The sequence below is a fragment of the Copidosoma floridanum genome, unplaced genomic scaffold (assembly GCF_036245765.1).
Source record: "Copidosoma floridanum isolate Cflo_tuat_1 unplaced genomic scaffold, Cflo_Japanese_pri ptg000029l, whole genome shotgun sequence".
NCBI classification, from domain to species: Eukaryota; Metazoa; Arthropoda; class Insecta; order Hymenoptera; family Encyrtidae; genus Copidosoma; species Copidosoma floridanum.
This window is the reverse complement of record NW_028321906.1, coordinates 6,803,285-6,820,114: the sequence shown is the minus strand read 5'-3', so window position 1 is coordinate 6,820,114 and position 16,830 is coordinate 6,803,285. Positions and strand designations below refer to the sequence as shown.

General features: G+C 44.1%; 1 protein-coding gene across 2 annotated transcripts in view; it reads right to left on the bottom strand.

Annotated features, from left to right (window-relative positions):
- Nucleotides 1-965: 965 nt before the first annotated feature.
- The window catches only part of LOC106645380 (uncharacterized), a 36,349-nt gene continuing 20,484 nt past the window's right edge, over nt 966-16,830 (bottom strand). The window contains exons 2-6 of one of the 2 annotated variants that reach the window (XM_089595976.1): nt 9,857-10,026; nt 4,489-4,692; nt 2,381-2,641; nt 2,157-2,290; nt 966-2,090 (exon numbers count right to left, since the gene is read on the bottom strand). In XM_089595976.1, coding sequence (XP_089452102.1) covers nt 1,817-2,090; nt 2,157-2,290; nt 2,381-2,641; nt 4,489-4,692; nt 9,857-10,026 — 1,043 coding nt within the window. In that variant the 3' untranslated portion in view covers nt 966-1,816. Of the gene's footprint in view, nt 2,642-4,488; nt 4,693-9,856; nt 10,027-11,202; nt 11,215-16,830 lie in introns of both variants that reach the window. The other variant, XM_089595975.1, reaches the window with a different exon arrangement.

The window sequence follows — 16,830 nt, the reverse complement described above, 5'->3', positions numbered from 1 at the left end:
CTTTTGTTATTCATCCCACCCGACCCCCTCCCTTTCTTTATACCTACGATCGAGAGTCAAGAAACTCGTTCTCTGCTGCTTCGTCTTCTTCTCTCTTTTCGTCAGCTACTTTCACTCCCAGCTTCTTTATGTTTCTTCTCATGCGTGCGACGGTGTTTGTTACCATTTAATTGCTGTTAAAGCCATGTAGGTAATGAAAAAATGCAAAATAACAAAGTTTGAAAAAAGACTACGTCTCCTTCTGTGGGAAAGATATTTTTAGCTGAGGAAAGGATTGATAGTGGCGATGTTTTCTTTAAAAAAAATACTTGAATTAGCTCATTTTTGTGATAAACCAGAAGATCGAAAGGATTGGATTTCGTAATAATAAGAATTTCGTTTTTGTAATAGTAAATTTTTCAAAATTTACGATTTCGTTTCATAAAGGCATTGTTTTTTTCCTAATTTTCACATCAACACTTTCTTGTAATGAAAAAAGGTGCAGGCATTGAAAAAAGGACGTTAGCTATGAGGAGTGAGGTAAGTAAATATGTTAAGAAATAATACGATATTTTTTGAGAATAAATTAATATATATATATATTTATATTGAATATACGATAGATACTGTCTCGAATCTCAGTTTTATGGCAACTACGAAATCGGCCGATCGGACTCGATTACAACAGCTTTTTTGTTTGTCGTCACACAGTCCAAAAAGCTTGAACTTTGCTTTTAAATTTTTTTTTCGAATTTTGTCATCATACAACATTCAACTGTAGATTTATTTGTTTTTTCATTAAGAACTCACTTCTACGGCTATGGCATCGTTTCTCTATTTATCCTGTCTCGAATACATATGTACATACACTCAACTCTTGCTTGTTTTTTTTTTTTTTTTTTTTTATATTATCATTATTATTATTGTTATTATTCGTTCTATTGCTTCAAAATGTATGACCGCCGAACACTGGGTATCCGTTTACAAACTACACGTCGATTATTAAATTACGCTTTCGCCTATTTACAATAAATACACTTTTACGCTCTTCTACTTGTCTCTCAATTTCTTTTCAACGTATTGTATTTTGCTTTTTTTTTTTTTTTCTCGGAAAATTCAGTCTGTACAAACCATAAAAATCAATCTACATAATCTCGAAATGAAAAAGGAAATACACCGGTGGCGGAGAGCTGGGCAACGAAAATTTTCTCAAAACGATTCTTTATCGACACCCCATCTTGGAGCCTCCCCTTCCCCGACAACATTCACAGCTCGCGCGAGCGCCCAGCTCCACTCCACGCTCGGCCCGACACGTTTATTGCACAGTTATTATTAAAGAGTTACGAGGAACGAAGAGAGGCAGAGAGAAAACCCACGCCCCGATAAGGAAGATACGGCACTTTTCCTCCTCTCCTTTCTTCGCTCAGTCTAGAAAGAAATCAGCTAGCAGTACACACACTGTGGATATGTTGGAAGCGATATGCGCCGTGCGGAGGGATGACGGGTCTTTCTCACCTCGACCTTACGTTCGTCGAGATTTCATCTGCAGGGGCTACTCCCCGCGCCCAGCAAAACAACGAATACACTCTACTTATTGTATATCCAATTTTCACAACGCACGGCAGAGTTTTCGTTGCTTTTCTCACTTGACCGAACAACGTTGCCTCCCACATTGGCTCGATCGAGACTCAGTCGCGGAGTCCACGGGAGTAACTTCCAAAGACAAATAAAGAGAAAAAAAAGATTAACCAATCGCTGGGCGGGGGTCCTCCACCAGTCAGTCCCATCGGTCTCCGTGTCTTCCTTAGCGGGCCTCTCTCCACCACCTGAGCCAGGACTACGTCAGCGTGGGCGAGGTGGGCAACGAGTTGGCCGACGAAGCCGGCGAGCCGGCCGGCGACTTGAAATCCCTGCCCGCGACTATGCTCACCGGTATCGAGTCCTGATGGCTGTGGTGCAGGTGGTGGTGGTGGTGGTGGTTGGCGTCCGGAGTGCCGCACCTGTTGTTGCCCAGTAGACTGTCGATGGAGAAGGGATTCAGTCGGCGCCTCTCCTCCCTGCCCTTGACCGACAGGTCGATGCTGCTGCTCTGCACGTCGTCCTCGAGGCTTCTCGAGCTGTTCCGCACCGAGGCCACGGACGACGTAGTCGTTGTCGTCATGGCCGTGGTGGTCGACGCGGTGGTCGAGCCGTTGGTGCCCGCGCTGAGACCAACGAGCTCCCTCCGCCGTTCCAGCAGACTGAGGCCCCAGTGGTGGATGCCGGGCTGGTGGTTCAGGTGGAGGCTGGCGTTGGGCCCCGACAGGCCCATCTGGTGGTGATTCGGCAGAAGGGACTTTCTTCGTTGTTGCTGCTGTTCCGACGTCATCGTGGGGTTGTTGTCCGACGAGGAGGAGAGCACGCGGGGGTAAGATTCGCCGTCTATCGAGCCATCGGCCGCCGAGTCGACCCTTTCGCTGCCGCTCTCGCTGCACGAGTCCAGTCCCCCGACCACGTCGATTTCCTCGTTCGCGTCGATGCCCGAGATACTGCTGCCTTCGTTGTTGTTGTTGTTGTTCAGGCTGAAGGTCCCGTTGAGGGTGCTGTTGCCACCCCCACCTCCGGCGGCGGCGCTGCGCGACTCCCATTCCGCTCTGAGTGTCGACAGGTCCACCGTGATGCCCTGAGATGGCACAAGCAAAAGAAGGATTCGGTTTTACATTTATTACGTCATCTGTGGGTTGTTTTTTTTTTTTTTTTTTTTTCCTTTGAATGCTGGTGAGAAAGGTGCTATCTATTGTGATAATCAATGTTACAAGGGTTCTCTGTACTTTCTCACTTTGATGTTATTCATTCCCAAGTACCATGTATGAATATAAAACATCAAAAATATATTTCAAGACGTACTTTATACAGCACATGTAGAAACTTGAGAAAGGGTTAACGAATGATTTTTTTTTTTTCTTAGCTCGTTTTAATAATACAATTGTATTTTCGTGTGTATTATAAAATATTGAAAAATGGTTTATATTCATGAAACCGTTCACATTTTTTAAATTTACAGTGAAAGGGTGACAAAAACTCCTTAAATTTATCCCTAGAATCATTTTTTTACATCTTTGAGAAATGCATTATCATTTTTTTCAACAAAACTGAAATTTTACAGATACTATTGAGAATAAAAGTTAAGAATGTATACGACCTTTATTTTTTAGAAGGTTAATATTAATCTTTAATTGGTTTATTTACAGTTAAAATGTAACCATGTAATCGAAAAACAATTTATATTCGTAACAAGATTTTATATACAGTTATCAACAAATAAGATGAAAATTAGATAACCCAAGAGGATCAACTATCCCCAACACAAAGTTAACACGTACTTTCTCGAATAACTAGTATTTCATAAAAATCGGTAAATGAAGATTTATTATATTGCACACTTAAATTGCACGTTTACTTGATATTTTTTTTTATAAATTAAATTATTTTTGTTTTCTAAATATGTAAAAATTAATTTGCTAGGATTATATTCACACAGGAAAATTTATTGCAAGGGGAAAATTTTAATTGGATGACTGTTTCATCATTAACGAAATTTTCATTTCATCTTTGTTGGAAAAGTACAAAGAACCTTCTTAACCATACGACATACACTTTTTAAAATATGCATTGAAGGCTGTACAAGATTGAAGGTGTTGAACTGATAACCTTCTCTTTTTCGTTACAACAGTTTTGAAACTAGAAATAAAGTCAGCATCAGAACGCGATGTAAGATACATATTTACCAAAAAAGACTATGACCAATGATGATTAATCGTTTTGCAGAACATAAATTATCTAATAGATTCAATCGTTTTATTTCCAGGTTTTGTTTTAAATTCGAATTCATCCCGAGGTACGAATGTTAATTCCATGCGAGAGGGAAACAACTTCCGTACCGAATAGCTCACATCCTTGGCGTTTCATTTAATTTACGTTCGGAAGGATCGCGAAAACCCGCAGTGGGGCCAACGTAAAGGTCCGAGAGCACGCGTCGAAGCATCATCGGCCTCTTGTATATGATACACCGTGTATGATATACGCTAGATTAATGAAGATAACCCGGACTTATTCATAAAAAATAATTATAGTATGCAAATGACCTAATCAGCTGAGCAGCCTCGAAACACCATAAGAATTAATACAACGTCCCAAGCTGCCGTAGACAACGTACACGCATAGCAAAGAAGAAGACGAGGGGGACGGGACGGAATTCGCCATTTATCTACATTTTAATTTCACTTTCGAGCGCAAAATCCAACTTATTAACTCTCGCCCGAGCTCCCCTTCCCCTCCTCTCGTATCTTTTGTTTTTTCTTTTGGCCTATACGTCCAAACCCCAAAAACAATCTTGGCTCTCCCCCGACCTCGTGCTGAATACTTTTGTGTTTCTCGCACCCATACGTGTATGTATATATATACAGGAAGAAGCGTGATCGCAGCGAATGATGTTGGCCCCGAGATTAATTTAGATGGTTATATTCTCACCTTGGCCGCCAATTTCCTCTGCTGCCTCTCGAGCGCCTTCATCAGCTTCTTGTGCCGCCTCTCGCGCTCCTTTCTGCGCAGCTCCTCCGGGGGAATGGGCTCGCCGCTGCAGCTCTGCGGATGGGCGTTGTGCGCCGGCCTGCCCGGGCCCTTTTTCGTGTGCTCCTTCTTCCTCCACTTGGCTCTGCGGTTCTGGAACCACACCTGAAACCACACCGCGCGAGCATACAGACACGCCACTTTTAGTATATATACATTGATATGCTACACCCTTGCAATGGCAGTTTAGCGCGTGTGTCGCTAAATCGAAGGGAACAAGTTGTGTGTTCGGTACCGGACGAGGACGAGTCGTGGTGAAAAAAAAAAGAGATAGGGGAATTTTTAGGCGCGAGCCGGTGCGCGAGGAAAAGGTATAATTGTACGGCTCAACAGATATAGAGGGTCAAAAAATGAAATACGACCAGTTATTGCTTTACATGTACTGCGCTTTTGCGCAACGCGTTTTAAATTTTATTCGAGCTCGTAAAAATGAATTGAATACCGTGTAAAAATCAGCAACACAATGGCTCGGTGTGCACGGGGCCAAGGTAAGTGGATCAAATTTGCACGAGTGTGTGTGAAGAGAGACAGCCCACACTCGGGGCGCAATGTTACTCGACAGATATCGTATACGCACTGAATACGTCGTTAAATATTATTCTCGCTCGAGCTACACGCTGTCGTTAAGAGCACCCGGACGATATGGAGACGCGTTTGGACGGTATACTACAGCCCGCGCCAACCAAAGGGGATAGAGACATTTGGGAGAAGTGTGGGTATATATCCGCTCACACCCAGCGCGTATATATACACAGGAGCTGGAGGAGGGAGGCGGTAAAGTGGCGCTGGGCGCGCACGCGAGCCCGAGTGTATGGTATTATTTCGCGCGAAATCGATATGGGCGAGCCAACCCTTCGTGTGTATGGCTCCGCGGCATATATGGGGAGAGGGTCGGGATTACACAGCTACGGGGAGTTGGAGTCGCGTGTCGCGGGGCTTTTCTTTTTCGCGCGCCCCCTTTTTCTTTCATATACACGGTATACACCCTGCGCGGCTTCCGATGTGATTTGTATATTAAGAGAACTGTTTTTCGGGCGCGTCGGCTTGGTTCTATATTGTTTGGCGCCTTCCAAGGATGTATTTTTATTCGAATCAATTTGTGGCCCGAGACCGCTGTTGGGAGCGAGTTTCGGGTGGCGGAGAAAGGGCTATCTCGGATTGATTTTTCAATTTAGCCCTCGGGGGTTAACGTGCACGTGTGTACACCCTCTTAACTCCCAGGGTGTAACTGTATCGTCGCATCGACAACTCCTACTGCGATGAAATATTTAGAGCCTATAGCATTTGTTTCGAGAGTCAACGAGGTAAATTCAATCTTCAATCAAAAAGTACTGAATGATGGTCTAAACTGTCTTAAAGATGGTAAGTTTGCCAAAAGAAACGGAGAAAATTGGTATATGAAACCTAGTCTCGAGTTCCTGCCGCGAACAACTTACATAATTTTCCTGTTCCGCGTGGTCGTCGCGAAAGTTAACGTCACCGGCGACGACTTTTCTCGGGCTGTACAAGCGCGGAGGGAGCCAACCAAAGTCATAACATCCAGCGCTAATGAGAAAACGCCGTGCTTCTAATTACCCGTCTAATTACTCGTCGCCCCCCTCTCCCTTTTGCCCTCAAAGGCTTTGATTAACTGCCGTCTCGCCGGTTGATACCAGCCGTGTAATTCTCCCCAACACCCCCCCGACCCGCTTCCATACGCAAGCCTTTGCTTCCCATCTCTCCTAAGTGTTTCGCCGATAAATCTCGAGTTGACGTGTCGAGAATGGCCCGGACGATTTTCTTTGGCCTTTTTTTTGTTTTCTTTTGTTCTCGTTGGCACTTGGAGAAAAGAAAAATCATCGGCTGAAAGGAAGACACAGACTTGTTTACTCGAAATAAAACCAAAAGTAGGTGGGAGGGAGTTTTTTTCGCGCGCACCGATTATGTTGCACGATTGATCACGCAAAAACGCCTAGTCACGTCATGTACGCCGTTGTGTGTGTGCGTGTGTGTGTGTGTACGTGTACAAGTGTGGCGTGTGAATACGCGCGTGTGTGCTTGAACATTGCGAGAAACGATTAGGCCTTCGTTATCAATTTTCACTCGGTATAATAAGCGAGTGCGTGTGTAAGAGCGATTTCAAGAATAATGATAACAAAATAAATACGCGAGCACGCCACTGCGTAACAAGTGAAAATCTAGAGATTAGAAATCTGTGTAATGATTTCATTTTACACTCTGTGCACGATTTATTTTTATTATTATTTTTTTTTTCTTTTTCACACAGGTGCTAGAGTGTACGTTAAGGTAGTCGGCAGTCTATATCTGGTGTTTAATGTGGAATTTACGTATTTTTGTTGTCACTATAAGAAATCCTACAGAAATATGTACTAGATAAGAAAAGGTAAAGATTCTGCGACATAATGTAGCCTTGTTTTGATTAAATTAATAACATTGATGAATTCTTGAGTTTTACAGTTTCCAAAAATATACTTAAGAGTTCTGGCATTGGTAAAATTGTAAAAACATTATTGCATCAACACGTTGAAAATACATAAAAGGAAGTATTTTTTGTATCGAAGTACGTTAATTTTGAGGAAAATAAAATACACGCATGTTGTAAGACGTACAAATAAATGAGAAGTTTATAACCGTAGTAATGATTGAATGAGTCCATGAAACGCAGTGAAAAAGGTTTTACGGTTCAACGTGGTCCCTAAACATTGTCGTCGACTACACACATACCCATTACGAAACACCGCCAAGACCACTCATTCCCGAAAAGAAAAAGAAAAGCCTCGCAACGAAACACGATCCACAGCCATGCATCATCATCCTCCTCAAACTCTATTACCCGTGGCACGTCCCTCAGCAGCAACAACAGCTCCAAAGCGACCCGACCGGCCCTCCCGCGCTAGATTTATGTACACATGTCGCCTCTCCCCCTACGGAGAGGAGAAAGGAGACTCGCACGCGGCTCAGCTTCTCCCGCCAAGGGCCGATTCGGTGTACAAGTGAACGCCGGAGAGCAGGAAAGAAAGGAGAGATAAGAGAGCGGCTTCATTATCCGCGCATTAGACCCCTTATCTCGGCCACCGGCGATCCAATCTCGCACCACGGCTCCCTCGAGGACGCACCTCCGCCTCGAGTGCGTGTCAGGGCCGAGTCTTTCCTTCTTCCCCCCTCTCTTAGCGTTGGGAGCTGAAAAGGGTCGGATTTGCGGGGACAAGTGTAAATCGGGCCACCGAAAGGGAAGGGGAGAGGAATCGTCGCGTGTTTGTCCGACACGTGTCGCTTATTGTCGTTCCCAAAGCAAAGCCCACGCACCTAACGCCCAGTCTATACGGAAGATATGCGAACGCGTACACGGCAAGTACATGAAGAAGGAGAAAATCCTCGAGGGCGCGTGTATCGAGCATTAAAATATGCCCCATGCCTGGGGGGTGGGGGTACACGTATTTTGAAGATGATTTGTCGGGAGTTTATGCGGACCTCGGCGATACGTCGGGAGTAATATTGTACATGCGACTGCAGCGTAGAATCCAGTGATTAAAATATTTATCGCACGCGTTTAACCGTGTGAGTGTACACTGGTACGGACGATGGCTTCGACGGGTGTAGTCGCTGCAGCGAATTAGCATAATTAAATTACACCAGTGATTAGCTTCCATTAAAAAGGTTAAGGGCCGAAATATATGACACGGACGGGCCGGACAAAAGTAGTGAGCGAACGGTCGTGTCATTGTTGACCGTTTGCCTTGTTTCTCGGAGCGTGTACTACAGCCGAGAGGGCATAAATATGCCGGACGGAACGGAGCCGCGGAACGTATGTCGCGCCCGAAGGAGAGAGAGAGAGCAGTTTCTGCCATAGTGGGCATGTACGTGTAATGTATATACGCGCGGACCCGACCAGCCGTGAAATTGAGGGCCGTACCCCTTATGTTCCACGCACCGATCGTTCGGACTGTCAACTTTGCTCTCTATAATGTATACGTGTACGCGTGGCTGTTACATTTTAGAGCGGTATCTGCGACTATGCGATGGGGCTACTTCGACCATATGTGCCGTAACATTTGCTCCCCCGAGACGCTCGGGTGGGAAAATCTGTTTTCTTTTCGGAAAACCGAGGTGGTCCTCCGACGTCCGATCCTTTTTTCGGGCCATGGAAACCGTTTGAAGGGAAAAACACTACGCGTGTAACAAACAAAAAAATGTTGCATATATTACACTTATATTCTGGTTAATGAAATTTTACGGTGAAAATTCGATAAATTGGTGATCGGAGCAAGCTCTGGGGCTTGGGACACCCCCGATCGATTGTTCACAACTTTTGATTCCATTTAAGCGGTTAATTTATCATTCACAAATGGCGAAAATAGCGACGAATTTTTTCTATCTCAACACCCCACCCAAGACCCGAATCAATGAAACCAAAAACGCAATTCGAAAAATTACAATAACCGCATGTACCTTATATAATATACACCCTCGTATGTATACACACGCATGATAAATAAAACCATCGCAAACAGATTCCCCGAGACGGCTCAATAAATCAGGGAATCCGAAACATCAAAGCCGGCACTCCGGCACAATATATCCCGGCGCGTAACTCCCACCCACATTTGCACACGCGCGCGCGCGCACGCGATCGCGAGTAGATGGGCCGATAAAAAGCCGATAGGCTGGAAATTTATCGCGCAATAAGCCTAATAAGAAAATTCGCCTCTCTCGCACGCACGTGCCCGCGAGGCGGAGAAGAGTACATGCACGCCAAATCCCCATCGAATCTCCGGCGGATGGACGTTTAAGCGTGACGTATATGTATATGTGCCCGCGCCACGGGGAAGAAGCAGCCCCGCTGTAGCTGCACACAGCCGCCGGCGGGACGATAAGGCGGACGCGTGTGTACGGACGAGACCTCTGGGATGTGGATTCAGCGAGTACGGGGGAGAAGACGCCGACAAATGTTAGCGCGACGTCTGCCACGTCGACCCCCTCGACCGGTGGATTGTGCGAGCCCACCCTCCCCGTGTGACTCTCATCTCCCCGAGTTCTGGTGTCCATCGCGATAGCTTGGCGAGTTGTGTACACAACCTGCGTTGTAACTACACCGTGTTAGTTTGGTTTGCTTTTAAGGACGCGATCGAGATGACCATTTTGAGATATATATATACGAGCTGCTTTTGAAAACGCACGAAAGATCTCAATCATATGGTTATTTCGTGTTTCGTTAACGTTGGGAGTGAGGGATCGGGGTTATACAGAGCAATTTAAGAGCATAGCTTACCGCCACGCGACTCTCCTTGAGCTCGAGCCGCAGAGCCAGGGCCTCCCTCATGAACACGTCCGGGTAGTGGCTCGCGAGAAAGGCCCGCTCCAGCTCCTCCAGCTGCCAGCTATTGAAGTTGGTCCGGCTGCGTCTTCGTTTGCTGCCGCCCTCGTCGCTCTCGCCGTCCCCTGTAACACGCGAAACACACGGCGCCCGGCAACATCACACAGCTGCCTTTAGCATGATTTTTTTTTTTTTTTTTTTTTTTTTTTTTTTTCTTTACTAGATGCAAACTACGCGCCGCTACCTGCGTATACACCTTGTGGTTCGTCGTGAAATCGGTGGGCCCATCGTCTTTCTCTCGAAAGACAGGAACGAAATGTCGAAGGTGTGCAGTGATTTTCGGTGCTGCGCACGCGAATGCATATTTATGAGAAGATATCGGCTCTTCTATAGGGTTTCCGTGTGCGCGGATCGGCGTTTGGCTCTAGTCGATCGATAAGACGAATGGATCGCCGTAAGTTGTGTGCATTGCAAGTGTGTGTGTCCGCGAGCGAGGAATGAGTAAGTGGACGATCGACTGCGCATCTTGTTTTCGCGAAGTAATTTTCTCCTCGAGGAATCTTGTTCTCTCGGGGGATTTGGACTTGTAACTGCGAATTGGCCGAGTGTCCCGGGGCTTACGTGTTTGCGCAGCTGTGTTGCTAAATTGCAAGTTATTATTGGAGTTACGTGATGTATTGTAAAAGTGAGAGTGAGGAGTTTTGTGCCAAGTTTAGTAGGTAGTGTCGAGCCTGGCTAGGGATGAGTTGAAATGACACGATTTTATTGTGAAAGAAAAAGAAATAGATTTCTTGGAATTAGTTAATGCTCAATGTAATGTGCGGTTGGTATTTTTATAAAAACTTTATTTAAATGAATAGTTGGATTGATTAGGCAAAACCTCAGTTACCAACTTTATGGATTAGATATATGCAGAGTGGACATTCCACGGACATCTGAAAGGTTTTAAAACTCGTATGTGTCACACATTGATTACCTATGCCATTTTTAGTCTTGAACATTTTTTGCAAGACGCATATACACAAATAATGTCCGTGCAAAAGACGACACGAAGCTCGAATTTTCAAAGCTCCAAGGCCGAATCACTCGAGCAAAGTATAGGGAGTCATCATTACCTCAAACCACTGTCCCCTCCGTATTATGAATCTGTCTCAATAGCGTAATATCGCGTGTGTGTGCGGACGAAAGCCATTAATCGGGCTTTTGCGGACTTTGCTGTACGAGTAGGTAAATACATGTGCAAAGCTAGGCGGGGTCAGCACGTGAGACGCAAAACGAAAGAAAGAAGATCGCCACGAGACAGCAAGAACCTCCTTATCTCTCGGTGGGATTGGAGCGTCCCTCCCTCCTCCTCCTTCAATGCATATGCGTGTACAACACGTATCAAGCAAAAGAGAATAGAATAGGAGGGAAGGGAGAGCTAGCCCTGAACTTGTCCCTATCGCTGCAGATAAGAGAAGAGAGGGAAGGAGAATAAAAGAGATGTCCCGTGACCGCGGATATTGAATAAACATGAAATTTCATGATTTTACGAGGACGAGAGTCCTTTCGTTGCTACGGCTTCTGCCTATCTCACAGATTGAATCTCTTTTCTATCTCCGCTACTGCCAGTCCCCACGCAGATGTATACATGCAGTTTTGTTTTGCACGAGAGCAGAAATTGTTTCGGACTCTTCCTACTCGTATGTATGCTAATGCGCCGCGGCTGAATTGAATAGCAGAAGAAAGAAAAAAAAGAAACAGGGAGACAGAGATTGGGAATTGTATGATCGGGATGTGCCTTATCTCTTTGGGGGATTTTCACGTGTATTGTATACACCGGGAAAAACAAAATATCGTTTGGATTATGGAGCTTCGATTTCTGTTTTCGGGTGAAAAAACAATTCAATAACGCTTGACGTAACGTCGAGGTAGTAAAAATTACGGTAGATGGCAATTACGATCTTCAGCTGCTTGGGTTCCTAACTAGCCAATCAGTGTTGGTCAATTTACGAGTTGCTTGAATATTCAAATCTTTGCCCTCGCCTGATTGGCCAAAGTTAGACACGCAAGGATGACGCGGCTGTATGAAAAAAAGACTCTATTGAGTGAGAAGAAAGAAACTGGAAGGAGCGGATGGTAAAGGTTTCTTTTCACTAAACCTTTTTCAAGAGGTCGTTGCATCTTCGAAGAATGGACGATTACCTTTTACGTGCATGAGAAGTAAGATGGGGAAACCAAAATAGAAAACAATTGAATTTTTTTCCTCCAATATTATTTTGTTAAAAGTAGAGAGCTGAAGACACACAGTTGTCATTAGAGATTATAATGATAGGGGGTCACTTGAAAAGTCATCTCGAATATGAGTCATTGGTCGTAAATATTTTAAAAGTTGAGGGATGAAAAATTTTTGGCTTAAATTGAAGGGCTATGACTGATATAAATAACGTTTTAATAGATTTTCCTTACTATATTGCTTTATTGTATTGTTTATGTTACAAATAACGTCTTTTATCAAACATGTTTGTTATAATAACGAGACCCACACTTGACTTACTGGATTGTGCCACAAGTTTTAAGCTAGTTCCCAATGCCATGCAGACAACAATTTTTGTTGGTGATTTCCATTCATGCAAATTTAACAAGCGCTGCTACCCTTTCAATTCTACTTTAGTATACGAAAGCTTGAAACTCAAACGTAACTCTTTTCATTTACTTTTCTCGTGAGACTCACATTTTACGCATTGAATCACGCCAGCTGGCACATACTGATGTATATTAATCGTGACGTATAAGTTGTGAGAATTTTTCGCACCACATATAAGAATGCAACAATTACTCGAGATGTTATACACAAAAGCTCCTTCAAATGTGCGAGTACTCAGTTCACTCGAGATACTCAAATTTCTTCATTAAAACGGAGTATTCAATCTCCGGTTGGCATTTGCTAACTACCCAGTCATAATCCAAATTTTCACCGAGAAAATCTCAATTTGCTTCAGCAGCCTGCTTTTCCATGCACATATGTTATATAAACGCACGTATAAAATGTATGATACGCGCGCACGACATGCAATGATTTCGTGTTTCACAGTCGTTCGAATTAAGAGAGTTTTCGTCGTCTCCTGGCACTGCTTTGCATATAAATTATATGTGCTCGCTGCCACATGTTCTACTACCATGTACGCCATACACCGACTGTGCGAGAAAATTAATTTTTCTCTCTTTCTTGGTTGCACTCGATCCACCTTTTTTTTCAAATGACAATGACAATCTAATCAAAAGTGTTCCAATTTTGCACGCATATCTGTGTACAACCATTTTTGGGATGAAAAAGGAGGTAGGTAGCGAGTCTATATATATGTGTTCCCATCTTTGAGATTAGGCGAGAAGACTGGCAGCCTAGTAGATACCGGTCAAAAATTTAAAGTTTTCGCAAATGACAGCAAGTGAAAAACAAACCATACGTATGCACACAGTTGAAATTACGTCGTCGTCTTAATTAAATGCAATTTACATGTATGCCAACGCGCATATTTTTTAACGAGAAACGCTTTGGGTTATGAAAACTCTATTTACGTATACTTCGTGTCGTCTCGAAGCAATGAGAAGTCAAGTAATTGCAATTTTTTTTTACCAAACCTTAACCATTGCATTTAAAGTAATTTTATGTATAGTTTATGCGGTAGTTTTAAATGATTTTCCTATTAACTATTTCTCTACTTTGTTGTCCACTGTGTACCTTACATAAGCAGCAGCATATACGGATCTCATTGAAGGTCCAATTTTTGTGACATTTAACGCAGAAATTTGGCTTAACACGTAATAGGTCATTACAAACCCTCGGATTTATGCAATGTGTAACTGGAGCACGTCGTCATTTATCCTTGTTGGCTCGATCACTCGTAAGGACATCCCGATTCTCTGCTCACATCAACTCAATCAAGGGGTGAGGATTTTCTTATTGATTCAAAAGTTACTGCTCACAAGCACACACGCGTAATCCAATTATACTTTTTTTTTACCTGCGAGGGCAAAAAAAAGGAAAAAACTAGCAAGGATCTGACCGTAGAAAAAAAATGAATCACAAGATGAAAAAGACAGGGTACTAACCGACGTGAGTTAGAAAACATGATAATTATCAGCAATCGATCGATGTATAGATAAATGGACCAGATCTGAGTACCCTAACATCACTGGAATTTACGCGATCAAATTCTCACGTTAGATAAACGGTAATTTTTTGCCATCTTTTGTATATTGTAATTATCATCCGCGAAGAGTTAAGCGAAAATAAAGTCTTAAAGCTTCGTGTAATTTATTTTTTACTCAAACTTGTGACTTGTAGTTTTTTTTTTTTTTTTTTTTGCGAGAGACTACAACGAGCTGTGAAATTTTTTTTCAAAAACTCGTTTGCACGTTAATAATATACAACTCTATATAGATAAACGTGTAATTTGCGTCTAGTTCATTATATTTGCTTATGTGTACATTACACTTACAGTCACTAAAAACAAATTGTGCATATTCTAATGGCGTGTACGCAAACACAACCCGTGAGCTGACGAAACACCAGAGCGACCGATTAATATTCATATTGCGAAAACAATTACTCTGGCTTTTCCAAGCCACGCATTACGATTTTTGCAACGCCATTGGCGTAAATATGATCCTTCAAAATTTTTCCAGAGTTTCCACACGTATATACTTTCAAGCCGTTCTGAAGCAACATCTTTTAATTTATTACACTCGTCAACGTGTCACTTCACCAAACGGTTAAAGCTCCAATCACGATTATTTCGGAAAATTTGGCAACCTCTACCGCCCACTTCACGACTGTTTGATGAAAAGGAGGAAACAAAATAAAGCCCCTTCCCCCCCAAATTACGCACAATTTATTTCTTCCCAACGCGCACGTTACCAACAACAGCAAGACCATACACAGCCCACAAATCAAAACCCACATCAGACACTCATCAACTCCAAGCGTACAGCGTACTATACCAGCACTCACCCCGCGTCGGTAGCAACGATTCGAGGGCATCAGGTGCAAAAACCCAAGCTCGAAATGATTGAGCAAGCAACCGCACGGGTGTGGATTAAAAGTACTTGGGGGTATCGACGTCTCCCTGATAACGCCCAACGGGCTAATAGCGCGAGGTGCACACATACGGGAGGACAGGAGAAAGGGGAATTAAGGGAGTTGGGAGGCTGCAGTGTGTGGCGTGCCGCGGCTCCGGGAGGCGTTTAATAAAGCGCGAGCGAACGGGAGAAAGAGCACTACCGAAATAACATGCAATTAAATTGAAATTGCAGCGTTTGGACCCAAGAGAGAGAGAGAGAGAGAGAAAACATGTGTGTATGCATGCAGGTGGGTATATATATATATATATATGTGTGTGTGTACCCTCTCTCGCACTTGGTATCAAAATGTCCGGGAGGACGGTGGTGGGGCACGCGAGGCGCAAATGATCGCACTCTATTTTTCCCCCTTCGTTCTTTCCTTTTAGCCGCTGCCGTGTGCCCTTCTCTCTCTTCCGGAGCAGCCGCAAAAGCGTCCGAAATTGCTCGCAGTGCTCGCGGGCCCGCTCTCGCAAAATTATACAGATGTCGACGTGACGGCGACGGATTACCCTACTCGCCTCCCTTTCGATTTTTCGCCCCATTTTTTTCGTTTATTATATTACCACACCATGATGTATATGTACGCGCGAGCGAAGACGAATAAGCAATGAGCGAGGATTTGCATGGGCGGTGCGGGACACGAGGATCCGCCAGGTGCTTTGATGATGCGCCTCACGAGCGTGCATTAATGATTGTTTCAGAGAAATCTGGCGGAGAGACGCACGGAATCGTGGAAAACGTTTTTCAGAGCAAGAATCGTAAAAAGGAAAATTCCAGGGATACGGGCACAGGGTGCAATTGCTCGACGCTCGGCTTATTATTTGCCTGCGTAATTTTTTTTCTTTTTCTTTTTCTCCTGACTGTTTTCAACGTAATGAGGAGGTATCAACGTGGAGTTTACATATTATGGTGTACGTGTACCGATTTCAATTCGCCACTGGTCACGTTGATTTCGCGAATCTTATGTGCACGTGTAGCTCCGAACGATCTCTTATAAAGTTGTTACCCGCGAGTCATTTATGATTGCCTGATTGCAATGGCACGGGTGATGAAGCGAGGTTCGGTGAAACAATGAAAGTTTCGTCGGTCGCTCTGTTTTTTTATACGAGTAGAAATTCATTTGCCGATGTGCAATCAAGCCATATTTTAAATTGCGCGTGTGTGCCTCACGGATGGACTATACGAGTGTAATTTTCGTTTTACGACGGAAAAAGCGTAACATCAAAATTGTACAAAGGCAACCCGACAACAACGTAATCAACTAATGAGTCCCGTTTGCCAACAATATATATATATACATCCATGTACAAAGGGGTTAGCATTGGTGAAGAATATACCCCATATCCTGCAACTATGGTCAAGTAGCGAGTCAACGAGTGGGTAATAGCACGGTTGAGCTTTACGAGTTACTGTATACGAAGCTGATTGAGCTTTCGTCCCGCGTACGGAGAATCCATCGGCTACACCGCCGTTATTTTCCATCGGGAGCGTCCATTACTGCCGCTGTGCCTCCAACTTGGCGCCGGCTGCTGTTGGATCATCGCTCGGTGCGCGAGTAGGTATATGCAGCGCGAGATCAATCGTGAGAAACGCGAGCCTCCTCTTTTCACCTCTGAAACCCGACCAGCTACTGACGATACCTCGCGTACAATAATGACAGGCCTCCCTCCCTTTCTCCGAGTGTTGTTTTTTTGCAGTCGAGCTTCATCATCCATCCATCTCAGTGTCCCTGTACGTGAAATTGCACGAGTGCGTCAAAAGAAGTAGGAAAAAAAGGCTAATGGAGGAGTGCGAGTTTTGGAACAAGTTCATTGTCATCGGGCAAT